At 32.8% G+C, this 26340-nt stretch overlaps 8 protein-coding genes and 2 non-coding genes across 10 annotated transcripts, besides 2 other annotated features; 4 read left to right on the top strand and 6 right to left on the bottom strand.

The window, feature by feature from the left end:
- Positions 1-953: 953 nt before the first annotated feature.
- Positions 954-1028, bottom strand: TVAGG3_0960820. The gene has a single exon. It is a non-coding gene; the product is annotated as a tRNA-Met (tRNA).
- Positions 1029-3659: 2631 nt separating this feature from the next.
- TVAGG3_0960830 (TBP aldolase IIB domain protein domain-containing protein) lies at positions 3660-4701 on the top strand (the record flags this gene model as incomplete). Its single annotated transcript, XM_001326925.2, has 1 exon — positions 3692-4678. The coding sequence occupies one exon, from the start codon at positions 3692-3694 to the stop codon at positions 4676-4678; it is 987 nt and encodes a 328-aa protein (XP_001326960.1).
- A 383-nt stretch (positions 4702-5084) lies between these two features.
- On the bottom strand, positions 5085-6278 carry TVAGG3_0960840 (RNA polymerase II CTD heptapeptide repeat phosphatase protein; the record flags this gene model as incomplete). Its single annotated transcript, XM_001326924.1, has 1 exon — positions 5085-6278. One exon carries the CDS (start codon positions 6276-6278, stop codon positions 5085-5087), a length of 1194 nt encoding a protein of 397 aa, XP_001326959.1.
- Positions 6279-6622: 344 nt separating this feature from the next.
- On the bottom strand, positions 6623-12002 carry TVAGG3_0960850 (uncharacterized protein; the record flags this gene model as incomplete). Its single annotated transcript, XM_001326923.2, has 1 exon — positions 6939-12002. The coding sequence occupies one exon, from the start codon at positions 12000-12002 to the stop codon at positions 6939-6941; it is 5064 nt and encodes a 1687-aa protein (XP_001326958.1).
- Positions 12003-14638: 2636 nt separating this feature from the next.
- Positions 14639-15985, top strand: TVAGG3_0960860 (armadillo (ARM) repeat-containing protein family; the record flags this gene model as incomplete). The annotated part of the gene is made up of 1 exon (XM_001326922.1): positions 14639-15985. One exon carries the CDS (start codon positions 14639-14641, stop codon positions 15983-15985), a length of 1347 nt encoding a protein of 448 aa, XP_001326957.1.
- A 197-nt stretch (positions 15986-16182) lies between these two features.
- TVAGG3_0960870 lies at positions 16183-16256 on the bottom strand. Its single transcript has one exon. It is a non-coding gene; the product is annotated as a tRNA-Arg (tRNA).
- A 298-nt stretch (positions 16257-16554) lies between these two features.
- TVAGG3_0960880 (molybdenum cofactor sulfurtransferase protein) lies at positions 16555-18579 on the top strand (the record flags this gene model as incomplete). Its single annotated transcript, XM_001326921.1, has 1 exon — positions 16555-18579. The coding sequence occupies one exon, from the start codon at positions 16555-16557 to the stop codon at positions 18577-18579; it is 2025 nt and encodes a 674-aa protein (XP_001326956.1).
- A 1017-nt stretch (positions 18580-19596) lies between these two features.
- Positions 19597-20607, top strand: TVAGG3_0960890 (uncharacterized protein; the record flags this gene model as incomplete). Its single annotated transcript, XM_001326920.1, has 1 exon — positions 19597-20607. The coding sequence occupies one exon, from the start codon at positions 19597-19599 to the stop codon at positions 20605-20607; it is 1011 nt and encodes a 336-aa protein (XP_001326955.1).
- A 150-nt stretch (positions 20608-20757) lies between these two features.
- Positions 20758-20884: a mobile genetic element.
- A 34-nt stretch (positions 20885-20918) lies between these two features.
- Positions 20919-20951: a mobile genetic element.
- Positions 20952-21020: 69 nt separating this feature from the next.
- On the bottom strand, positions 21021-23216 carry TVAGG3_0960920 (cyclin-dependent kinase inhibitor 2C-related family; the record flags this gene model as incomplete). Its single annotated transcript, XM_001326919.1, has 1 exon — positions 21266-23215. One exon carries the CDS (start codon positions 23213-23215, stop codon positions 21266-21268), a length of 1950 nt encoding a protein of 649 aa, XP_001326954.1.
- Positions 23217-25718: 2502 nt separating this feature from the next.
- TVAGG3_0960930 (GTP binding) lies at positions 25719-26287 on the bottom strand (the record flags this gene model as incomplete). The annotated part of the gene is made up of 1 exon (XM_001326918.2): positions 25766-26278. One exon carries the CDS (start codon positions 26276-26278, stop codon positions 25766-25768), a length of 513 nt encoding a protein of 170 aa, XP_001326953.1.
- Between the last annotated feature and the right edge of the window lie 53 nt (positions 26288-26340).

Raw genomic sequence — 26340 nt, forward strand, 5'->3', positions numbered from 1 at the left:
TATTTAATCTATAGGCACCAAACACAGGTATTCCGGGAAAATGCAACTTGTAACGTTCACAAATCTCGGGAAGTAATTTTGAATGAATTCGGAAGAAGTTGAGAGATGAGGAAGGAAAAAAGGAAGGAAATAAAAAAATTAAAATCTTATAATTTAGTTCCTTACATGATTATATGCAAACTTTGTTCAACGAAAAAAAATTGTAAAAGGTTTTTTCTCAAATAAAAAATACGTTTGAATTACTTTTATATATAAATTTGAATAGAAATCATGTAACAAGCAAATCATATTTTCCAGGAAAATAAAAAATTGAATACTCGATAGGATTTTTCTTGGTCGGAAGTTGTTCTTTCATCTTAAACATATGCAAAACTTTATCTATCAACGCAATGGAATGACATACAACATGTTTGACTATTTATATATCAAACTTATTCAATGCACAATCGTTTGTTAAATCATTATTGGAACTAAGTCTCGTTCATTACGCTTCTGCGTATTGGAAAATGCATAAAATTACATAGATCGGCAATACCATAACTATGGTACAATGATTCCTGCTTGTTAGCCTTTCAGATAAAAAAAATCTTTATTTTACGATTGAACTAGTATCATTCTGATTAATTATCCAAATATGTTACAGATGTATTCCTTTTTATTCACTATTTTATAGAATTTTACATCCGAGATCAATTTCAATAATAAAGCGCATCAATTCGGCTATATACTTATTCAGATCCTGCTATATTTACTCTTGTGTTTGAATAAACATAATTTTTATTTTACATCATATCTTCCTGAAAATCTTCCCAAACTTAAATAATTTACTTCCGAAATTGAAATTAACTTCCAAATCGGCATCACTAAATAATTTGAAATTTAATGACCTACGCTTTATAATTATCATGAATAAAATGGGAAAAAAATTGAAGAGGAAATTATTGAAGAAAAAAGAGCGATGACTGGACTCGAACCAGCGACCTTAAGGTTATGAGCCTTACGAACTAAACCAACTGTTCCACATCGCTTCTTCAATAATGGGAAATAAATTAAATGTAATACAATAAAAAATTTACATTTTCACAAAATATTAAAATTAATTAAAAATCATATTATTCTATGCGACAATATTTGTATATGTGACAGTAGTCAATTTTCTTTTCTTTGACAGCAAAAAGAATATCATTTACATATTCACATCCAATTTTCAATAAGATCCATTCTAATTCATAATATATAAGGCCTAATCCTTCTTGTGATATTTCGCTTACTCGAATTTAAAATTTGAGTGTTCGGAGCACTTAGAATAGAAAATCATTTGGTATCAATAATCAAACTTCGTTTATTGGCAAGCAGCATTCGTGGGATAATGTCATTAAGAAAATCAAGATATAAAGTTAAACTAAATATTTCAGCAAACAGAAGAAGTTCCTTGGCATGGACTTTTCTATAATTGTGTTTGAATTATAAATCAATATTTCTTCGAAAGAGCATAGATTTGCGGGATCTAAACTTAACGTTAAACTAATTGTTTTATTTTCGTATTCAAACTGTCCATCTCCTGAATAAATAGTGGAAAGGTTTAGTATATAAGAATTTTTAATGGTAATAGAGTCTTGTCTTGAATTTGTTCCGAATAAAGAATCTGAACCTTGATTGTTTCCTGAAAAATAGCAATTATCGAATGTCAATGAATTACCATTTCCAACGGTGAACATTCCTGGATATCCTGAATTCTTTACAATTTTATTGTTTGTAAAAATACTATTCTTATATTCAATACTTGCAGATGAAGGACATATCCTACTTGTTGCATCATTTTTGTCAAAAATTGAAAAATTTACATATGCATCTAAAGAATATTCCATCCAAAAGCCAGAATTAAGTTTAACAAAGTTATTTGTAATATTATTTTGATCAAATTCAATCATCCCTAAGCTGAACCAAACTGTACTATCTCCTATTGACTCACCGCGGTTGCTGTAAAAAACTGACGTCTCAGAAAATTTGTAAATACGGTTAGAGTTTGACACTTTCGTTCTCGAAAATGGATACCTATAGCTTGATTTGGAGCCGATACTACAGACTTTTTGGATGGCAGTTTCTCCTTGGTTAATGTATATTGAACCTCCTTGATCTGAATTGGAGGAATTGTCGAATATACTTGTGGAAATCAATGATTGAATATCGTTTGAATTCAAGTTGATTACACCATTCTGGCCAATTTCGTAGAAACGAACGTTTTTTATATAGACTTTTCCTTTGAGATTACTGTAATATTTTCTTTCAGTGTAAATATGATCTGGATCAGGTTGCGAATGGTAAACATCATTCCATTCGCTTTGTTTAACTTGCAGTAACCCGATTTGAAAACAATTAAATTTTTATTTAAAAATCGAAAGTTAAGTTTGAATAGATGAAACCATTTAATTAGCTTTGAATCGATTAGACTTGTATAAATAATTCATGCGATTATATATAATCGCTTGAACTCTATAAAGTTTAAACAAAAAATAAAATTATTACCCGCTTTTTCTCTTAAAATTTGAATGCTTTACAATATTTGTATAATTCAAATGTTTCATTATAATTCTTTCCTTGTATTGCTATAGCCTTATCAGATGAACTGACTGCATATATAAACTGGATATTTATATAGCTACCTGTAGCAGCGATATTTTCTCCATAACATGTTATGAATTTCAAATGTTTCTTTAATATTTAGAGCTGGTACAATTTGAAATGGATTTTTAAATAAATAATCTAGGCATCTGCACCTTGTTAAATAAGAATCTCTGCTAATTATTTACTGATGTAGTTTGATGCAGATTGAAGTGGTGTTTATATCTGTACCATGCAGGATATTATTTTAACAAATAAGTTCGAGTATAATGGCATTAGTAATTTTGAAAATGTTGAATATGTTCTTGAATAAAAGCTGAATGATGTTTCAATGTTTAATTTTGAAATTTTCGAATGCATATTTGTGCTTTACTTTGGGTATCATCTTGATTATCGATTTAGTTTTAAAATATGCCTTGGATACTAAGTTTCATGTTGAAATTTTTGGAAAACGACATTTTTATAGCAATTGTTCTAGTATTTATAATAAATTCTGTGATCTTCTGTAGAGAGTATTCATATCAGCAGAAGCAAACATGAAATAATTGATTCCTAAAATATTGATCATCGAAATATACATTAAATTTTAAAAATTCGAACTTAATTATGTATATTTTTGGAAATTGTATCCTAGTTACCTGTTGAATTTACAATTGGCCAAAGGCGAATTTTAAACAGATCGAAAAATGTCAACATAAACGACCCAACATAAGTTGATATTATTTGTTTATATTCATTAAGCATATTTATTCAATCAAACCATAATGAGCGATTATTATTTCGCAAATTCAATTTTCTGAGGGCATTGAATATTTTTTTCACCTAATAAATAAAGAAGGAATATAAAATACTGACGTTATTATATTATATATTAGGTCGATGGCGAAATTCCAAAAATTGCGCAAATCTTCATGATAACTGAGTCTTTATGCTCCTCATCATATATGAAAAGAGTAAATGAAGGTTAAATCATGATATGATTTTTGAAAAAAGAAATGGTCGGATTGTAAACAAACTTTTCATTGTGAATTGAAATATAAGGCGGTTTTTATGAAGTTCACTTTCAAGTATGGCAATCTCATACAAGTCTCTCGGTCTCTGCAACTCTAAGGACATCTTCGCTAAGGCTGTCAAAGGTGGCTATGCTATCCCAGGATACAACTTCTCCAACCTTGAACAACTTCAGGCCATCATCTCAGCCTCCGTCAAGACAGAGTCCCCAGTTATCCTTCAGGTTTCTGCTGGTGCCCGCAAGTATGCTAACCAGACAATGCTCCGCTACATGGCCCAGGCTGCTTCTGAGTATGCCAAGGAAATCCACCCAGAGCACAAGCTTATCCCAATCGTTCTCCACCTTGACCATGGTGACTCCTTCGAGCTCTGCAAGAACTGCATTGATCTTGGCTTCTCATCTGTCATGATCGATGGCTCCCACCTCCCATACGACGAGAACGTCGCCCTCACAAAGAAGGTTGTCGAGTACGCCCACTCCCGCCCAGACTACGTTACAGTCGAAGGCGAACTCGGCGTTCTTGCTGGTGTTGAAGATGATGTCAAGGCCGAATGCCACACATACACACGCCCAGAGGAAGTTCAGGACTTCGTTACAAAGACAGGTGTTGACTCACTTGCCATCGCCATCGGCACATCCCACGGTGCTTACAAGTTCCCACCAGGCACAAAGGCCGAAATCCGCCTCGACATCCTCCACGAAATCGAGAAGAAGCTCCCAGGCTTCCCAATTGTTCTCCACGGCTCCTCCTCTATCCCACAGGAGTACGTCGAAATGGTCAACAAGTACGGCGGCCACATGCCAGAAGCTGTCGGCATCCCAGAGCACCAACTCCGTGAAGCTGCTGCCTCCGCTGTCTGCAAGATCAACATCGACTCTGATGGCCGTATGGTCATGACAGGCACAATCCGCCGCCTCTTCTCTGAGCACCCAGACTGGTTCGACCCACGCCAGTACCTCGGTGAGGCTCGTACAAAGCTCATGGAAATGTACATGCGCAAGAACAAGGAAGTTCTCGGCTGCGCTGGCCATGCCTTCGATTAAACAGGTTACCATATTACTCTTATCATTTAATCAGATTTTTTTGAATTTAATTTACAACAAAAATAAACATAATCCTATATACAATAAGTTTAATCTACCAAGAAATGTATTAATTTGTTGCGATTTATGTGTTTATTTAAGAAAAAAAAAATATATAAAAATACAAAGTTATTTTATTGAGAAAATCATTGTGTATGTTGAATAAAATCGATCATAAGGATCGAAAATAAATGCCCCATCGATTTTCCATCCATATCAAGGACTGATGAAAAAATTATTAAAAATTTGCTTCAAAAAACAAGACTTCATTCTTTCACCGGACCTAAAAAGAATCATTAAATGATTCGAATTGATCTTTTGTACCCAAATACGTAGAGATCTAAACCCAAATAAAAAACTTCATAAATCAATAAAATTCTAAGTATTCTCTTGTCATTTCTTCATCGGAATATGAATCACTCGAGTCTTCGTAATCGATATCTCCTGATGATATGTCTGTAGATGATTCGCCAGTGTACTGTTCGATCGGATTTGGTCCGTGTGTTGGAGAATCGACGCCGATGAGGGGATAATTCCTCTCATCCTTCTTCTCGTAATGTGTGAAGGTATCTACGATCCAACCAATTGTTGTAATGTATACGCCATTATATTGCGAAGCTTGAGCGATTGCTGGGCTATCCTTGGAAGAAATAACTAAATGAGTAGCTGCAGAATCGTATGATGGCATGAATTTGCCTCCAAATCGAGCAATAAGAATATCGAAATTTTTGGCTTCTTCTGGGCTTAAATCAGGTATACAAATGTAGCAGCCCTTCAAGATTGGATGCTGAGCAAATCCGATTGACAAAACAATTGAATCAACCTTTTTTACGTAGTAGAATAAATGAATTTGTTCCAAATACCTTGAAAGACCAAAAAGAACGGAGTCGAGCTTGGAAACCAAAGGTAAGGCAATGTCTTCTGAAACATTAATGATAGTTGAAGGTTGGAAATAATTATATGGGCAAACAAATACGAATCCACTGAATGTAAAGCCATTATCGTTCTTCCAATGGTCTCTTGATGTGTCAAGGATGACAGTTAGATCGCTCGAAGGTGGGAATAAGTAGTAATTGTTCTCGTCATTTTTGAAATCAAAATCTTGATCTCTGTAGATACGATTTCCAAAGTAAGTATGCATTGGGTCGAGTCGCTTAACAACTTCGTTTATGATATATTGGTCTAATCCTGAAATTAAAACAATTTTGAAATGTTCAGTAATTGATTTTAAGAAATTGTCTATTCCGGGGCGTAATCTTATGAGGGTTGGGGTGGGTTCCTCAATTTTAATGAACATATCTCTGTAAGCATTAGAAATTTTAGAATCGAAATCTGCAGTTGAGTCTGCGTGCATTATATCTAAGAGGACCTTTTCTAATCTAATGGTTATTCCTAAAACAGAGTTTTCTTGGTACTGCTGCTTGTTGCTTGCCTGAATATCGTTTGCTTCATTATATGAAATAACTAATCCTGATTTTGGAGATAGACATGGACTTGAACCTTTTTCATCTACAGGATTTTCTTGTTTACTTGGTACGCTTATTGGGGTTTCAGCTTGCATATTTTAATGAAATTTTAATTGACTACTTTACAAAATTTATAACCGCCAAAAATAGCGCCAAAATGAGGAAATGTTAGAAATAATATTAGTTTCATAAGAGAAGTATTAATTCGTAATAAATTTTGGTTTCGGCTCAAATGAGCTAAAATCCAAAATTTGGCTGATTGTTCCCTTGGAAAATTGGCTGAAAAATGTTTTCATTAGCCTTAGCTTGATATATATTTGGGTAAATGAAGTCAAGGTGGCAGTTTGATTGTGAATTCGATCGAGAAAAGTGACAAATTTTTTAAAAATCATTTCAAAAATTTTCATAGATACTATTTTTATTTCTTTTAATATGGAAGCAATAGAAGAATTGAAAATTCTTCGATTTTTATTAAAATTAAACTTGATTTTCTTCTGAAAAATCATTTCGTGCTAATATTATGCATTGTATATCAATAACTACAGCATAAAAAGCGCATGTGCTGATCAATTCTATTGAAATTCTATTAAAAATTTACGAAATTCAACAAATCATTCTAAAATGTATTTGATTGGATATGAGACCAGGTGAAATTATTTTAATATTGAATGGAAGTCTGATATGTGTAACAATATCAAATAAATTGTATTTATATATGTTAAAAAAACTAAAATATTCTCTTTTTTACTATATTCTCAAAGTTTGATATTGAATATATTAGCAAATGAAACGGTGACCTGCTGGTTAATCTGAACATTACTTGCAGCATTCCAATCGAATGATGGTGGCTCTAAAGCGTTACCTGACTTACCTGAGCTCTTTGTCTGGATCTGCTTTGTTGTTCCCTGTTCAGCCTTGACACCTTTCTGTCTGTCATTGTAGATTATGATCTCCGCCTCGTAATGCTCTGCGAGGGATCCCTCCTTTACGTTCGAAGGAGCACCAACCTGATCGAAGTTTGAAGTTGCCTTGCCGATGAATCTATGAGCGAATGGTAACAAATCCTTAATATCCGTGCCTTTAACGTGTAATCTGTGGAACAAATCTGCTGTCATGTGGGCGAAGAAATTTGTCTTAGAAACAGCTGCATCAGAGAGTTTGGCTGATTTCTTGAGAACTTCTTCGTCGAAGAGATTTGCGTGGTTCCAGAAGATCATATTTGTGAATGTTGGCATGGCGTACAAGTAGTCCTTCATTTCCTCGATGAACTCGAAGAGAGCGTCGATGTCTGTCTCGTAGAGCTTTTCGATCTTCGGGAATGCCATGAATCTTGTCACTATCATGAATGTCTTTGGAGATTGGATTGGCAACAAATCGTTATCGCAGATGCCGTTTGGAATCAATCTCTTCATGATTTCAGATACGTACTTGGCGCCCTTTGAGTCCAAATTGACCAAAATTCCGTTGATGCAGTTATTGACTGTTTCGTAGAAGTGCTTAAGGCCATTGAACTTGGATTCGTCGATGCTGTTGAGCCAGATTGATTGTGCCAAGTTATCAAGTCTCTCGCTGACTTGTTTGTTGACTGACTCCATCAATCCGATGAAAGCATCAACTGCTTCTGTGTATTTGGCGTTTTGTGGCTCGAAAACGAATGAAACGGCGAATTCCAATGCGCAGGTTATGCCGCCCTGAACTGAGTAGTTCTTGAGTAAATAGATTACACGAGGAGCGACAATTTCTGAGATTGATGCGACACCAGAAGCAGATGTAAGGACTTTCATTGTCAACTGAGCGATCTTCTCGTTCTTTGAGAGGATTCCTTGTGCGACAAGTGAAGCGCAAAGCTTTGTCTGGAGTGGGAACCATTCACCCTTTGACGGCATCTCAACTATCGAGCAGATTGGGTTGAAGACGACTTCATCTGGATCTGCGGAACTTGGCAAGATATCCTCACAGTATCCGAACAATTTGCATGAGTCTCTGAAGATTAATCTTGCCATGTGTGGGATCAACAAGTTGAACTTCGGTGTGTTCATGTTCTTGAAGACCTCGAAGAAATCATCGAACTGTGCTGGCTTCATTCCAATCAACGACTGTGACTGGAAGTATGAAACAATGCATGATGAGATTGTTCTGACCATATCAATGGACAAGTTCTCGTTTGTAGAAATTCTCTTGATGTAATCAACAGAGAATTGTGGCAATGGATATCCGAGAACTTCTGGTGACAAGCACCAGCAGATTGTCTTCATTCTGAATCCTACTCCTGGAGCGAATGTCTCATCGTGCATTGACAACTCAGTCATACTTGCCAAAGCGGACATGAGAGCGCATCTTTCCTCGAGATGCTGCATGAGCGAGAACTTGTCAAGTGTTGCGGCAAGTGTCTGATGTAACAATGCTGGAACTCCGAACATTCTTCCGTATGTGTCGAACTTCTTGTCCATTGTCTTCGCCCAATCTGCTGGCTTCGTGTCTTTGCCGAAGTCGAGATTGTAGACGATCAAGTCAGCCAACTGTGCACTCCAGTTATGGACGACGTTTTCGTTATCTCCAAGTCTCTGTGTGATGATGTCTGGTGGCAATCTCAAGACTTGGTTGAGGGAATCTGTGAATGTGCCGATATTGACCTTGCTTGCGAAACATGGTGCTCTCAAGATTGAGCAAAGTTTTGCAATCAATGCCAAGTTCATTGAGAATCTCTTGTCACTTGCATTTGTAAAATCTTTAGAATCAGAAGCGCCTTTCTTTCTTCCATTCTTCTTTGGCCTCCTCGTCTTCATCTTATTCTGGTACTTCGTGAAGATTGTCTCAGAATGAATTGGATTTGGCTCTTCTTCTGTTGGCTCTGGATCAACAACTGTCAAGTCTTTGAAGACAGTATCCAACATCAACTCGATCAATTTAGTTGATCCTTTAACTTCTGGGCAATGATCAGCCAATCTTGATAACAAACCAGCGAAAGCAACGAAACTGCCTGGATACTGGATGAGGAGTTTGAGAGTTTTCTCTGGATCCAAAGTGAGAATTCTTTGCATCATTGTTGAGAAGAACTCTGTTGTGTATCCACTGTAATTTGATTTCTGAGAAGCTGGCTTCAAACTGTTGATGTAATCATGGTTATTCAAAATTCTGCCGAGATTTGTGTCAACGTCAACAGTAGCTTCGAAATTAAGTTTGAAGATACTTGGCTGTTTGTTGAGATCCTCATTCTCCTGTGCTTTGACACTGTTGAGATATGGATCGTAGTTTGTGAAGAAATTAAGGATTGTGAACAAATCACTGTCATCAATCAATGATCCTAACAATGAATCTGGGTAACAAACCTTGAAGATTGGATATGTTGCCTCTGTGATAGGAAGATTGAATTCGTATTGAATTCCATTTGAATATTTGTCAGAAGCCTTCTTTCCAAACTTCTTTGCGAATTCCCAGAAATTCTTGACAAATGGAGTGACAGATCTGGTATTTCTTGTCAAGAGGTTTTTGAGTCTATCGAACAAATTGAAGACAGCAGTGAACTTGTGGGATGGCTCTGATCCAGGAGCGATTGGTTTGAAGTCCTGTGCAACTTGGTAAATGTTTCTGAAAACAGCCATGAGAACTTTGGATGAAAGTCTGACGATCAACTTCCTTGTTTCGTTGTTTTCGTAGTAAAGTGGCTTCAAATTGTGTTCAAACAAAAATGGAACCTTTGTTGCACTGCTCATATATGCTTTGATGATCATGTTTCTGAACTTCTTTGGAGCTGTGATGTTGTGAACAGAGTTGACAACTTTCTTCGTGTTCTCGAGATTGACAGGGTAACTCAATTCAATATTTGGAAAGTTGAGATGATCGATTTGTTCAATCTCATACATCTTCTGGAGAACTGAAGGAACTAATTTGACTGCGTAGTCTTCTGCGTCTTTGAGCATTTCGTTCCTTGTTGTTAACAATCTGCCGAGTAACATTGCGAAAATTCCATCAGCGTTTGGAGCCATTTCGATAAGTTTTTCGATACTTCCATCTTGTGCCTTTGCAGCTGCTGCAAGAGCTGCTGGGTTGCAGATCTCTTCTCCAATGATTTCGTGGTCATCTCTAATGCAATACCTGCAGAATCTGAAATGCATTTCGCTTGCACGAGATGCGAGATCTGGGTTCTTCAATGCCATTTGAAGCATCTTGTTGACAAACGAGAGATATAACTTCTTTGCTGCTGATGAAACATTTGTGTTCTTGTTTACAAGAAGTCTGCATTGGATAATGGATGTTTCTATTGGATGGATTGTCTTGCACTCGTAATCCTCTGTCTTCTTAGTAATGGAGGATGGCAACGGTGGGAAAACAATCTTTCTGTTTGTAAGGAATCCGTATTCGTCTGTTTTGTCTTTAGGAACAAAGATTCCACTCATCTTCTTTGGATCTCTTACATTGATTGCGCACAACAAGCCTTGGATTGTGTCCTTCTCGTAAACATAGTTTGGCTTGTCGAGATTTGTCGGATGTCTGAACATTTCGACGAAGAAGTCATCGTGGAAGGCATCGTCGTAGTATTCGATGACGCAGCCAATTGCTTTGGCAATAGAGAACATTCTATCGGTGTAAGCTTGGCTGCTGGATAATATGATCTTATCTTTGGAAGAAATGACTCTTGTGATCACGTTTTTGATGATCTCAAGGGACTTCTCAGCTGAAAAGATGATGCTGTAATCAGATGCATATTTGTTGCTGTAGAGATTCGTATACTTTAGTGCGCTAGAAATGAATTCAATTAAAGATGCGTCACCGTGGTTGATGAGCATCTTTGCAGCAGCATTCTCGTAGTCTTTTTCAATGCGAGACCAGATTTTGCCGTAATTTGAATTTGGATCTTCACGAGCAATGGATCTGATGGTCAAAAGCATGTTCTTCATGGGGTAGCTGGAGATGTTTGGTAAGTTCTTGATGTATCTGGAAAGGTTTGTGCCTTTGATGCTTGGTAATTCTGCATCCTTTGCAAGAGCTTGGATAATCATCTCGGTGATCTGCTCTAATGTAACCATCTTGTGTTCCAAGAAGAATGAAAGGTCGAAATTATATGGAACTGGCAAGGTTCCGTCAATAAGGAACTGATAGGTCTTCTTGCAAATGATTTTTTCAGGGCATGCCGAGATAACAATTTTCTGGAGTCTGGCCTTGAGAGCTGGAATCTTAGAATATGTTGGATAGTAAGATTGAATATATTCCATGATATTTGAATCATAAGAAATATAAGAGTCGCTCTTAACGATTTCTTCGAAGAGATCAAAAACAACGCCGATGATTGATGGACGTTTTGATAAAACGCGTGGAGAAGGATTTAAATTAATATACTCTCCTTCAATTGCGTCCTCACCATCAATTGTGGCAAGGATAATCTCATAGACGGTTTTGCCCTCGCCAGCAGCACGTGTTGTAAAGGCTTTCTTGATTTTATCTAATGGTAATAAAAGAACGACTTGCGCCGCATGATCAACAATAAATGGATATTTGGCTGAATTGTGGAGAAGTGTCATTGCAACATCCTGAATATATGGTTTTGAATCTGCAAATTCTGTTAAAATGTTGAAAATCATAGAACGAACAGGTTCTATTGAACGTTCCAGTAGTGTTAAAAGCCTATTTTCGTCAAGATTATTGAAAATATTCTTTTTTACTGGAGGAATATGAAGACATTTGAGAAAGACTTTAGAATTAGTCTCTGCGAAGCCGAGAATAGTATCCCACTGCTTCTTCATGACTAATGCGTGAATGTAGTCATTCTGTGAAAGAGATGACTTTTCCAAATCAACGCTATTGATATCTTTCCAATTCATATTTTGAAATGAGGTGATCGAACATCAACAAAAAAAATTTTAAAAATTCAAAAAAATTCCGACGATTGTCATGTTTTCGATTTGGAGAGAATTTGTATATAAAAAGGATTAGATTAATAATTTGCAAAAAAATTCATCGATCAAACTTTTGAGAAGTTGAACCACAGAATTGTTATCTTTTCAATAATTTTTTTACTAATTTGATCGTAAATTTGGGGAAATATTCTTCCTTTATTAACTAATATCTTATCAATTATCTGCTCTTCAATTTGGACTAAAAAATTTTATATAAATCTATTGTTTTCTGCTTATATGTTCTTTTCAACTATGACGGCATAATTGGCCAGAATACTTTTGAATGTAAACTATTCAAATATGAATTGTTTGTCAAAAAAATTCTTTTTATTGGTCAAATCATTGGAGACATTTACAAATATTAGAAAATTATATAAAATTCCGAAGCTGTAAGTGATTCAGGAACCTTGATGATTTTGCAATTTCAAAAAATTATATTTTATTTTGCAATTATTATTGATTCAATTTTACCATTTGATCAGAATTCACAAGTACAATGAGATCCTTATGATGATAATTGTTAATATCAAATAAGATATCGTACAAAAGAAGTTTAATAGATTAATATGTTTATATCAATATACACTTATATGCTCGGAAACTACAATTCAAATATTAATAATATTTGATTGGGAATTAAAATAGAAACGATATCTATTAAATGAATATAACTTTAAAAATCATTAAGGAAATATCAAGCATGATGCTTGTGTAACAAATGAATCTCTTGTTATCAAATTTTTTAAAGAAAATTGGTATTGATCAGGATTTATTTAAAAATATCAAATATGTATTATGCATTACAATTGAACTTGATTGATTTAAAGGTGATGACTGAATTATCATCAATTTTTAAGCGATAATTAAAAAAAATGAAATAGGACGCTTTGAAAGCATCAAAATTATATGTCTGTTAAGTATGGAAGCTTAAAAACGCACGGATATGTAATTAAGACATTTCAAGAATCTTTTCTAAAGAAAATGAAAGTGAAATATAAGAATATTTCTTATTTCAAGGCTTTATTACCTTAGTATTAGTACTCTGTTGTTACCATTCCCTTCCTGTTGTCTCTCTTTTTTTCCAAAATTTTTAATGAATCCAGAAAAAGAGGCCCACTTCTATCAATTTTCATTCCATTTTTTTAAATTTGCATTAATTTGGAAAATTTTTCCATAGGGTTGTTAAAAATATCAAAAATTAGCGTTTTGAAGACACCATGGTGTCTTATAATTTTCTCTTCCTGATTGGCGTGTAGAAATAAATGCGCCAATAGATTGAAGAAGAAGAATTGTTTTTCTCTTAATGAATTTTAATCCTTTTGATATAAGAATATTAAAAACATTAATATAATTTCGATTTCGGAAATTAAATTTCCAAATTTTTTGTCGATTTCGGAAATAACAGGATCCCGCATCCAACACGCAACAACAAAACACAAAACACACTTTTTGGTTCTATCATTGTTTTAATCGTAATTTATGTAATACATGATTTGGATAAATTTTACAAAAATAGAACCTATATTATATTCTTTTCAGAGATTCTTGCAAATCATCAAAAATAATTGTATTTTAAAAAACGATCAAATTATCCTTTCATTATTTTAAACTTAAATTAGTTTTTATGATTGACTAAAGCAATCATATTTATTCATCATTAAATAAACAAAAAAATAATATTTGAGAGTTATTTCAAAAAAAACACATTGAATTTATTAATTTGTCTCAATTTCAGTATTATAAATTTTTATAATTTCAATATTTTGAAATACACTTTTTAATATTTCAATATTTATGATATTTCAATGTATTAAGTGGTCTCAAATTGAGCTTCTCAAATATAAGTTGGCCTATTCAAATAATAAAATTAAATAATATTTAAAATAATAAATAAAAGTGATTGAGGTCATAGCAAAACGGCTGTTTCAGTCATTAATTCTTAAAAATAAAAAGGGTAAAAACTAAATAAAATGGGTAAAATTCAATAGTGTCTGTGCTATCGTTCAATTTGAAGGTGTCTTTTGAAACCGCAAGACACGTTGAATTTTTGAATAGTGTATTATGGTTTGACAGACACCAATGAAAAAAATAAAATGATATTTATTTTAAATATATAAGATCCTTATATAAAATATAAATATTTTATCGTTTTATTTTCTTGTTTTAGAAATGTTTTTTATTGAAAAATCAATAAAACTAACTCCAAAATAAAATTTTTGATTTAAAGACACTATGATGACACCAGGCAAATCTTCCAAGGCACCTATCGTCGGGAATCTAACAACCCTATTTTTCCATTACAAAACATTATTTTTCATAATTTTACAAGATTGAATGAATATTTTTAGATATTAATACTATGAAAACAATCATTTTTTAAAGAAGAACATCGGTAATAGATTTTGGACTAAAAATCGATTGAATGGTATGGATTCATATGATATTCCAATGTCATTTGAATAATATTAAGGGAAAAACATAGTGATTTTTAGTATTTACATAATATATGATATTCCATCATCTCATATATTTCAAGTGAGCTTCAAAAAGTGGCATAAAAAATGATTCCAAACAAAATTACTGCTGAAGATAACCAAGACATATCCAAAACATCACATGAAACACTCCCAGAATCAGCACAAATTTATTCTAAAATGGTTTCGGAATTTCATCAACTTTGTGCGCAATTAGAAAATGATATGGACAATCGACTTGATATTCTATATCAACTGCAAGAAATTGTGACAGAAAATGACTCAGCGATACCATTACAGAAACATGAAATCGATATTTTTATGCGTTTATACAATGATGAATACGAAAATGACCCAAAAGTTAAAAAGAAACTCTCGATTCTTATAGAAAGCTTGATATATGGACGCGCTTATGACTATGTCGATACTTTTGTTGAATTTGGTTTATTAGAAGTTATGAATTTATTCCCAAATTATCATATGGCAAACTTTTTATCACTTTTCTTACATAGCTCATTTAAAGTTGCCAAAAATTTTGTCGAATTGAACTGTTTGGATAGTCTTTACGATACAATTGCTGATGATCCGAAATATTTACCGCATTACATCGATTGCGTTGCTGGAATTGCTAATTACAATGCATTTGAAACTCAGCTAGAGAGATTTGTTCCACTTTTATACCTATATATTAACGACGACTTTATTATTGAAAATATCGAACATATTGTGGGTGCTTTTAGAATAATGGCCGACCACTCACAGCTTTTGTTCTTCAAAATTTACAATGATCCGAAATTTCAAATTTTGAATCAATTTATTCATTCTTCACTTGAAAATAGTGATATACTCAAAGTTATCGATCAATACATTCGATTTGTCGGCTCAATGATCGGTCTTGTTGGTGTTTTAGACGAATCAACTTTAATCAATTTATTTACTGAGTTAAAATTCTTCTTAGACACAGAAGACAAGATCTTTATTTTAAATGCATGCAAATCATTATCAAAAGGCGTAGTTTATGAAAGTGATTTTGTTAATATTTGTTTTAATTTGAATATTTTAGAGAGATGCATTCAATTACTCAATATTGATGATTGGTCGAACAGAGACAAAGCAACAATTTACACTTTATTATTCAACATTTTCTTGGCTTCGTCAAATGAACAAATGAATCAACTTGTCAACGACAATTTCAATATACTAAGCTTGTTTGAGAACCTAATATTACTGTGCAACGAAGAAAATGAGTTTATTTGCATGAAAACCATTACAAAAATTATTGAAATATATAACTTAACCAAAAACGAACAATTTATGGATGTTATTGACCAACAGATCTTCATGGATACAATCACACAATACACAGAGTCGAATGATAGCGAAATACAACTTTTGGCAAATCAAGCACTGGAAGACGTAGAAAGTATTGAATAATTCAAGTAAAATGTACATTTGTAAATGATATCAATATTATGTCTTAGAAAAATTTTCAATTATATTTTATTGAAATTTTTTATTTAATGATCGGCAATATCCATGGAACAGAAAAGAGGTCTTCATGTTACTTTCATATTTATGGACGCTAACAGTTTAAGGATAAAAATTCCAAAGAGTTATTCGTTGAAAAAAATCGCGCCGTCCAGGACTTGAACCTGGACTCTACTGCTCCGTAGGCAGTCGCTTTATCCAATTGGGCCAACGGCACTTCACGAATACATAATAAATATTTAAATTGGAGACAAAATAAAAATTTATTGAATTTGATATCTTTTTTGATTCATTTTTAACCAATTTTTAGTTTCTGTCTAGCCTAGATATGAGGAATGTTTACTTTCTCTTCCTCCTAATCCTTTCTAACTTCTAAATTTCCAAAAATTTATCTTCAATAATCTTCATATCCATAAATTGACCATAATATTAAATAAAACTAACACACGTCATTTCTTGTTATCACATTAATTTGATTTCAATGAATCCTAAAATCTTCTATCGTTCTCAAAAAAATGCAAAGTGAATTGGCCATTGAATTTCCTCAATTAGCAACTGGTGTTTTTGCTGATTACGGTGGCAGTTCACCTATTAGCCAATCACAGGTTGCTAAAATTGAAGAATATGCAACAGATTTAAGTTTATTTTATAATATTGGTGGAAAAAAGAGCAAAGCTCAACAAGAAATCGATGCATTCAAGCATGAGTTACTCCAACTTTTCCATGTAGATGAAAATCAATATGAAATTTTCTTTTATAACAATACATCAGCAGCAATTCGCGCTCTTGCATATTCATTCCCATTTGGTGCAGGAGGAAAGTTCATCGAGCACGCAGATACACATAACTCAATCTTAGGAATCAGAAAAATTGCTTTAGCTCGTGGAGCAGAAGTTCAACCTGTTGGTTCATATCCAAAGACAATCGGTAAAACACACAATCTCTTCGCTTACTCGCTTGAAAGTAACTTCAGCGGAAGAAAATATCCCCTTGATTGGTGTAATCAATTTATCAGCCAAAGCAAACCAGAAGAAGGATTATTCTGTCACGTACTTCTTGATGCAGCTGCATATGTTCCTACTTGCGATCTTGATCTTTCAAAATATCCAGCCCAATACGTTGTTTTCTCACTTTTAAAGATGTTTGGCAGCCCAGGTGGTGTTCTTCTTGTACGTAAAGAAGCAATGGCCTTCCTTCCTGGCCTTACTCAGTTACCTTTCGATGAAATATCCGTAATTGCCGCCAGATCCGGTCTTGAAGTCCGCAAATCCATCGAAAAGACTCTTGGCAAGCCAATATCCAAGTATGTCTTCGAACTTGCCAACAATTTCGCTTCAAGAATCAAAGATCTCAAGCATTATAATGGAAAACCAGCTTTCGAGCTTTACCCAGCCGAACGCTCCACAAATCCATCCGAGCAAGGTGGCATAGTTGCATTCAACCTCAGAAACGTCTACGGCGGACCTGTTCCTCACGATGGAATTTTCACTTGTGCGACTGCGAACAACATTTTTGTCAGATTCGGTGTTCATTGCAATCCAGGCGGAACTTACATGGCATTAGGCTGGAAACCTGCTGATATATACAAAGCGACGCGTGCCCATGAAGCCTCGTGTTCATTGACAGCGTCAATCATGGAAGGAAGGCATGTTGGCTCTGTTCGAGTTTCTTTTGGATATCAATTAACGCAAAATGACATTGACAGATTGGTCGAATTCTTTGAGAGTCATTTCGTTGAGAAAGAACCAGTTGACATCGAGATATCCGAGAAATTCCCTCTAAAGAGTATCTACATACATCCTGTAAAAGGATGCCAAGGTTTCGAAGTCAAATTGACTCCAGAAAATCCAAAATGGAAATTAGTTGCAACAGGATTACAATACGATTCTTGCTGGGCAATTGCCGATGAATTGTCAACTCTTTTGGATAGAACAAGGTGTCCTTTACTCGCGAGATTCACTACAGAAATCTCAGACAATACACTTAAAATAACAAGTCCTGATGGCCGCTCTATTTCTGTCCCTGCAAATGAAGCCCCAAAGGGAACAGATTTCACTTCATCTACTGTTTGCCATGAGAAAATAAGTGGTGTTATATATGGACCAGAAGTTAATGAGTGGTTCACGGAAGTATTGGGAAGAAAAGCTATTTTGGTTAAAGTTTCTCAGAGAGAAATGAATGTTTTCAGATGTTTCTTCACTGAGTCAATGAAAATTGTTTCTGTAAAAGAAATTGAACAAATTGTTCCTCACTTCATTTTCGAAAGCCATAAACCATTCGAAGAAGATAAATTACTAGGAAAGGATGTTTTGTTTAGCAACTGCGAATTCTACGTACAAAGAAGAATCCCTGCAACAACTGAGATGATGATTGACTGCCAAAAACCAGGTGAATTACCTGAACCATTGAAATCTATTTGTCTCCTCCATTCTCCAGCCGGAGGTCCTATATTCGGATTGGAAATCATTGGTAAATTCAGGCCATCTAGAAAGAATCCAAAGGAAATAGAATTAGGTTCAGAACTTGTCATAAAGAAATAAAAAAATGCATTTTTATAAATAAAATTTAATTTTTAAAACTAATGTCAGAGCATCTCCTCTAGGTTTTGAGAAATGGTTCAATTATTAGAAGATTTTGGACATCTCTATCTTGCCATTCAAACAACTTAAGAGGAATTAATCTATTGCACATCAATTATATTTTTAGTAAATGAAAGCAGCGCTGAATCCATGGAAAAAGGATTTTGAGAAATTTATGCTCATGAAGCATTGAGTACCAACAGATATAACATTAATAACTTTATTGTTTTGGATCAATCTATGTTTATTCCAATGTTCTTTAAAGCTATAATTATGGTAAACATTGAAAAACACTCCTTCAGTTTGCAACACATCTCGATATTTCTTTCTCTATTTCTAACAATGTTTGCCTCATATATGCACCTTTTTTGAGGTGAAATCCTCTTAAATGATGAACATAAAGTCAATTATATTATAAATTTGATACTCAAACATATTCGGGAAGAATAATTAAAACTATTTGTAATTTCTGACATTTTCAAGTTTACAAAATGTCAGAAAAAATTACTTCTCAAAACGTCAGACTCTTTCAGACTCACGGAAGATTTACCTCGACCATCCATTATTAAAACAGATCATTCAAAAATATCTTCATCTTCATCACCTAAAAGGATTTCTCCTCAAAAAAGATCACAACTTCCAAAAATTGAAACTTTAGACCTTGAAAACATTAATATCACTGACTTATTAGCAAAGCTTAATCCATATATTGAGCAGAATAAGCTAAATCTTCCTGCATTTTCATCAAGTGAAGAAGCCAAACAAGAATTAACTAAATTACAGCGTCAACTTCAATCATCTCAAGGAAAATCATCAATCAAAACAAGAAAAAACGACTTTTCTTCCAAACTCGCTGAAATTACTAAGCAACATCAAGCAATTGAAGAAGAAAATGAAAAAATTGCTTCTTTTCGTCAATCTGCTAAAGAAGCACGCGAAAACGAAGAAAAGGAATATAACCAGATCAAACAACAAATCATGAATGCTAAGAAAAAACTTAACGAAGCTAAAGCCAAAAAATCCAACGAAGATTCCCAGTTAAATCAACTTCAATCATCGATAGACACATTAGAAAAAACATATACATCCATATCGAACCAAAATGAGCAGCTTTCCGCTCAAGAAAAAGAACTTCAATCAGCTCAACGCCAAATCAACTCGGAATTACAAGGTATCGAATCAAAGAATGCAAGCTGTGAGAGAGAAGAAGCAACTTTAGATGCTCTCGATAAAGCAACAGCCGAAAAAATGTCAAAAATCCGACAATTACAAAAAGATTTAGCATCAAAGCAGGCCATTATCTCTCAGCTACAATCAGAAATCAAAAAATTATCCGAAACAGCTGAAAGAGTGGAGATTCATTACGAAGATGTTCTTTCTAAAGCTTCTACAGTTGATTCTTACTATTCACCTCAAAAATCATCATTAAAATCAGATAATTTCGATCAGAACAGTGATTCCTTCACTTCTCCTTACAAAATGACCACGAAATCCCCAATTAAATCCAATATATCTATTTCACTTGCAAAAGATGAAGAGGAAGAAGAGAATTACGAAGCTCTTCTTAGTGACCATACCAAAGATAGTCAAATTAACAACAATGAAGAAGATGCGCTTTATTCAGAAATTTCTGACGACGAAAGCATTGAAAACCTGAAAGATAAAATCAAATCCTTCAGCCAGAACCAGTTTGTGGACCAACCATCGTTCGAGGAAGACGAAGAAGAAGATTTTATTAGAGATATCTACAAATCTCCAATTAAATCTGTTTCCCAGCAATACAGTTCCATTCTTAACTCCGCACTAGATGAAGAGGAAGAGTTAAATGACGATGCAGAAGGAGAAGAACTCGAAAAAAGATATAAATCAGCTTTAAACGATGATTTTGATGATGAAGAGGAAGATTCCGAAAATTCTATCATTAGAGAAGCACTGAGAGTTGTTAATTCGAGTATACAAGATCCAAACAGTATTATTGGTAAATATTAATTTTTTCTTTGTTTTGTTTTAAATTACATTTAATTTTTTTAAGCAACAAAGAATACAACATAGCAAAAATCAAAAACTCGAATGAATATTATATCCAAATACATACCAAGGTTATTCATTACTTGAATTATGTTGTTTTCATGGAGCAGTTAAGGGTGCACTTACGCCCCTATGACACGATCTTCAATTCAGATGTTTAATGTTAATTTTCAATAACGTTTCACGCCAGTTGTCAGAAATTTGAATTAAAGTCAGATGGGCGTAAGTGCAGCCTTAAGTACCTCTTATTTTTCAACCATCTGAATAAAGCCTTAAGGGTGAACTTACCACTTTCTGATATTCTCACAATTTTTTTGACATACAAGCTTTATATCCCAATTTTCTAGGATAAAAAGCTAATATTTATGATCGAGAAAAAGTTATTATAAATCAATGCTTAGTTCATAAAATGGCTCTTATACTCCTTTGCCATTAAAATAAAGATATGTTGATTTTATCTGAACGTGTCAGAATGTGGTAAGTATACCCTTAATTATATGGGAAAATAGTCTTATCGAGTATAAGTGGTGTACAGGATTTGACATCTGGTCGCATGATTTGATTGTTCAAGACCAGTTAAACTCATATTAGTAATATTTATTAAATTGAGTCTCTGAATTTAAAAAAAGATAGGAAACTTGGGGTTAAGTAGTTGGTAATGGTTTGTATCTGCACCATGGGAGAGAAGTAATTTAGTGACTTCTTGATTATACTTCTTCGATGCAATACGAAGAGCGGTTTCTCCATGATTATCTTTTTCATTAATTTTTGCACCGTGAGAGAGAAGGAGTTCGGCTATTTCTTTACAATTATTGAAAGCTGCAATATGAAGAGCAGATCTTCCATTTTTATCTTTTTCACCGATATTTACACCCCAAGATATAAGAATTTCTGTCGTTTCTTTAGAATTATTTTCTGCTGCATAATGTAGAGGTGTTTGGCCAACTTTATTTTTTCCATTAATATTTGCGCCATGAATGAGAAGTAACTCGACTGTTTTTTTACTGTTATTCAATGCTGCAATGTGAAGAGCAGTTCTTCCGTATCTATCTTTTTCATTAATATTTGCACCATGTGAGAGAAGGAATTCAACAATTTCTTTACTATTATTATATGCTGCAATGTGAAGAGCAGTATTCTGTTCTTTATCTTTTTCATCGATATTTGCACCATGAGAGAGAAGAAATTCAACAATTTCTTTACTATTATTATATGCTGCAATGTGAAGAGCAGTTCTTCCGTATTTATTTTTTTCATTGATATTTGCACCATAAGATATTAGAAATTCAACCATTTCTTTATTATTTTTAGCTGAAACAATATGAAGAGCAGTATTCTGTTCTTTATCTTTTTCATCGATATTTGCACCATGAGAGAGAAGAAATTCAACTATTTCTTTACTGTTATTCAATGCTGCAATGTGAAGAGCAGTTCTTCCGTTTCTATCTTTTTCATTAATATTTGCACCATAAGAAATTAGAAATTCAACCATTTCTTTATTATTTTTAGCTGAAACAATATGAAGTGCAGTATCCTGCTCTTTATCTTTTTCATCGATATTTGCACCATGAGAGAGAAGAAATCCAACTAATTCCTTATAATTACATTCTACTCCATAATGAAGAGCTGCTTGCCCATAAACATTTTTTTCATTGATATTTGCCCCCAGAAAAAGGAAGTATTCACAAAGGGATTCAATATTAAACATCGAAGAACAAACAAAGCATTGATTAATATTATTAGTTTGATCGAAATAAACTAAAAATGATTCAAGATTATTATATTTTTCGCATTCATATATATCAATTTTCATATTGTGTTCATTCATCAAGAATGTAACAAAATCAATTTTGTGTGAAATAATTGCATATTTCATACATTCATCATCTGGTTCTTGATATTTCAAACATTCACTCATGATCTCTGGATTTCCTCCTAAAAATGAAAATTGGAGACACTTTTGAGTTATTTTTGAGCTGAATTTATTCCTTAAGAACTTGAAGCAATCAACAGCTCCATGATAACAACATAATTCAAGTAATGAATATCCTTCCATAGAAAATGGATATAAATTGCTTTCAAGTTTTTGATTTTCATTAAATTCATCTCCTTGACTGATTGAAATGAATCTTTCTAAGTCATTATCCATAATAGATCTGGAAATTGTATATCCTGAATGAATATCAAGATTTCCTATTTTTATTTCATTGAAATCGTGAGAATTGTCTAATTTAATTCCAAATTCATTGTAAAACAGATAATTTGAAACAATTTCAACATTTGTGACTTCTTTGACATGATAATTATCAGAGATGAGTTTCGAAAGTTTTAAGTATGACATTGTATAGCGATTATTATATGGGATGATTTTTAAAATATCCCTTATTATATTTTGAGGTAGACATTGCTTTGAATCAATCAAATCCGTTTTGATGATTTTGTAAATATTGGTTAATTCTTCTTCTTTTTCTGTTTTTAACTGATACAACATAATAAATGGATCTATATAGTATTTAAAGATACTTCTCAATTTATCATATTTGTATGGGCGAATTACTTGGGAAGACATCAAATGTTTTATACAAAATTAATTTTTTTTGAAAGATGTACATACACTTCAATCTATATTGTTAAAACAAATTTTTTAAAAATTAATTGTCCCATGAAGCTATCAATTTCAATTGTATTCAAAAATTGAATGTAAAATGTAAATTATCGTAATTTTCTTTGAGTTAATTTTTTTGAGTTTCTGAGAGAACGATAGGGTTGTTAGATTCCCGACGATAGGTGTCTTGGAAGATTTGCCTGGTGTCATCATAGTGTCTTTAAATCAAAAATTTTATTTTGGAGTTAGTTTTATTGATTTTTCAATAAAAAACATTTGTAAAACAAGAAAATAAAACGATAAAATATTTATATTTAGGGTTGTTAGATTCCCGACGATAGGTGCCTTGGAAGATTTGCCTGGTGTCATCATAGTGTCTTTAAATCAAAAATTTTATTTTGGAGTTAGTTTTATTGATTTTTCAATAAAAAACATTTCTAAAACAAGAAAATAAAACGATAAAATATTTATATTTTATATAAGGATCTTATATATTTAAAATAAATATCATTTTATTTTTTTCATTGGTGTCTGTCAAACCATAATACACTATTCAAAAATTCAATTTGTCTTGCGGTTTCAAAAGACACCTTCAAATTGAACGATAGCACAGACACTATTGAATTTTACCCATTTTATTTAGTTTTTACCCTTTTTATTTTTAAGAATTAATGACTGAAACAGCCGTTTTGCTATGACCTCAATCACTTTTATTTATTATTTTAAATATTATTTAATTTTATTATTTGAATAGGCCAACTTATATTTGAGAAGCTCAATTTGAGACCACTTAATACATTGAAATATCATAAATATTGAAATATTAAAAAGTGTATTTCAAAATATTGAAATTATAAAAATTGATAATACTGAAATTGAGACAAATTAATAAATTCAATGCGTTTTTTTTGAAATAACTCTCAAATATTATTTTTTTGTTTATTTAATGATGAATAAATATGATTGCTGTAGTCAATCATAAAAACTAATTTAAGTTTAAAATAATGAAAAGATAATTTGATCGTTTTTTAAAATACAATTATTTTTGATGATTTGCAAGAATCTTTGAAAAGAATATAATATAGGTTCTATTTTTGTAAAATTTATCCAAATCATGTATTACATAAATTACGATTAAAACGATGATAGAACCAAAAAGTGTGTTTTGTGTTTTGTTGTTGCGTGTTGGATGCGGGATCCTGTTATTTCCGAAATCGACAAAAAATTTGGAAATTTAATTTCCGAAATCGAAATTATATTAATGTTTTTAATATTCTTATATCAAAAGGATTAAAATTCATTAAGAGAAAAACAATTCTTCTTCTTCAATCTATTGGCGCATTTATTTCTACACGCCAATCAGGAAGGGAAAATTATAAGACACCATGGTGTCTTCAAAACGCTAATTTTTGATATTTTTAACAACCCTAGAGAACAATATCTCAAAATCATTTTTAAAACAGCATAGAAATATGATTTAGATTTAGGATCTATGATTATGTATGAACATTACCGTTTAAATTTTGGACTTTGCTGATAGGATTCATTCGGCCGGCTTTTCATTGAATTGCATAAGATTTATTAATCTCATAAATATTTTTTTTTAATTTTCAGGATTCCATGTGAATTTATATTGTCTATATAATATTTCTAGAATGGTTTAGTTAGATATTAAGTTTTTTAGATTAATATTTTAACATTTTGATAAATCAAGCATTTATTCCATTTTAGCATCGCGATTGAACTCTCATATGACTAACACGATGTTGTATGATCAAATGAATTCTAACTTCATGAAATTAAATTTGAAATTTGAAAATGCGATATCTGATTCAAATAGTTATCTGAACACATTTAACATTCAATGATAAACTAATGTAATATACAGCGGATTCGATTTTGCTTATATTTTAAAGATTCAACAAATGATCTTATAAAGTTGTGCTATTCACGTTTCTCAAAGATAAATTAAGCATTTACTACTTGTATATTAACGGAATTAGATATAGATTCTAACGTAAATCGATTTTTTGACAATTCATATATATTTTGTCTTGGTTTGACATTATATCGTGTTGATGCCGGAATTACAATATGTATCATCTAAGTGATATGATCACATAATACTAATCTAATTGTTTCAGACACCTAGTGTTTTGGATGATTTTAATGATTTAATCATAAAATGAATGCAGAACTTTGACCAACAAGAGTGTATATGGCACTCTTGTTGGTCACAATGTGTCATTGCCACTGCATGTCTCCCAGAATGGCATATTCTTCAACAATCAGAATGCATTTGTTGAACATTGACCAACAGGAGTGTATATACCCTACTTATAATGAATGAAAGATAAACAAAACAGTCATTTTAATACATATTTTCAGTTTGCTACTGAAGTAACTTCATACAAATTAGATCAATAATGAAAAATATGAAAAAACGTTGATAAGAGAGTATATTAATCATGTAAAATTGATAATTTAATTTAACAACATAAATAAAAAATAGGATTATTTCATCTGATCTGCAATCCATTCGAAAATAGTATCCAATCCAACGCCAACAACAGCAGACGTTTCCATGAATGATATACGCTTCTTGTCGAAAGCATCAAAGCCAATAATTTCATCAATAACGTTGAAATGAACGAAATCCGGTATATCACACTTTGAAAGCGCTATTAAGATGGGCTTATCTTCAGTAACTTTAGACGATAGTAATTCTTGAAGAAAGACGATATTTGTTGCCGTCATTGTTAAATCTGCAGCATCAAACACGTAAATGATTGCTTTAGGCGTTTTAGCATGGTGCTCCCAATCTTCTATCTGATCTCCACCAAGCTCTTTGAAAACAAATGTCGTTCCACGGAAGTTGAAGTTAATTGCGTTGGTTCCTTCTGTTGGTTTTGGAAGAGCGATCTGATCGAATGGAGAAATACGTTTGTCTTCAGAAAGAGCTTGCATTCTCTTAATTAGTAATGATTTTCCCGAAGACTTTGGGCCAAGGAAAAGAATTTCGACCATTTTTTTTGTAAGGTAAAAAATAACGTGTAAGAAAATTGACACAATAAATACAATAAAAGACA

This window comes from Trichomonas vaginalis, chromosome I (assembly GCF_026262505.1).
Source record: "Trichomonas vaginalis G3 chromosome I, whole genome shotgun sequence".
NCBI classification, from domain to species: Eukaryota; Parabasalia; order Trichomonadida; family Trichomonadidae; genus Trichomonas; species Trichomonas vaginalis.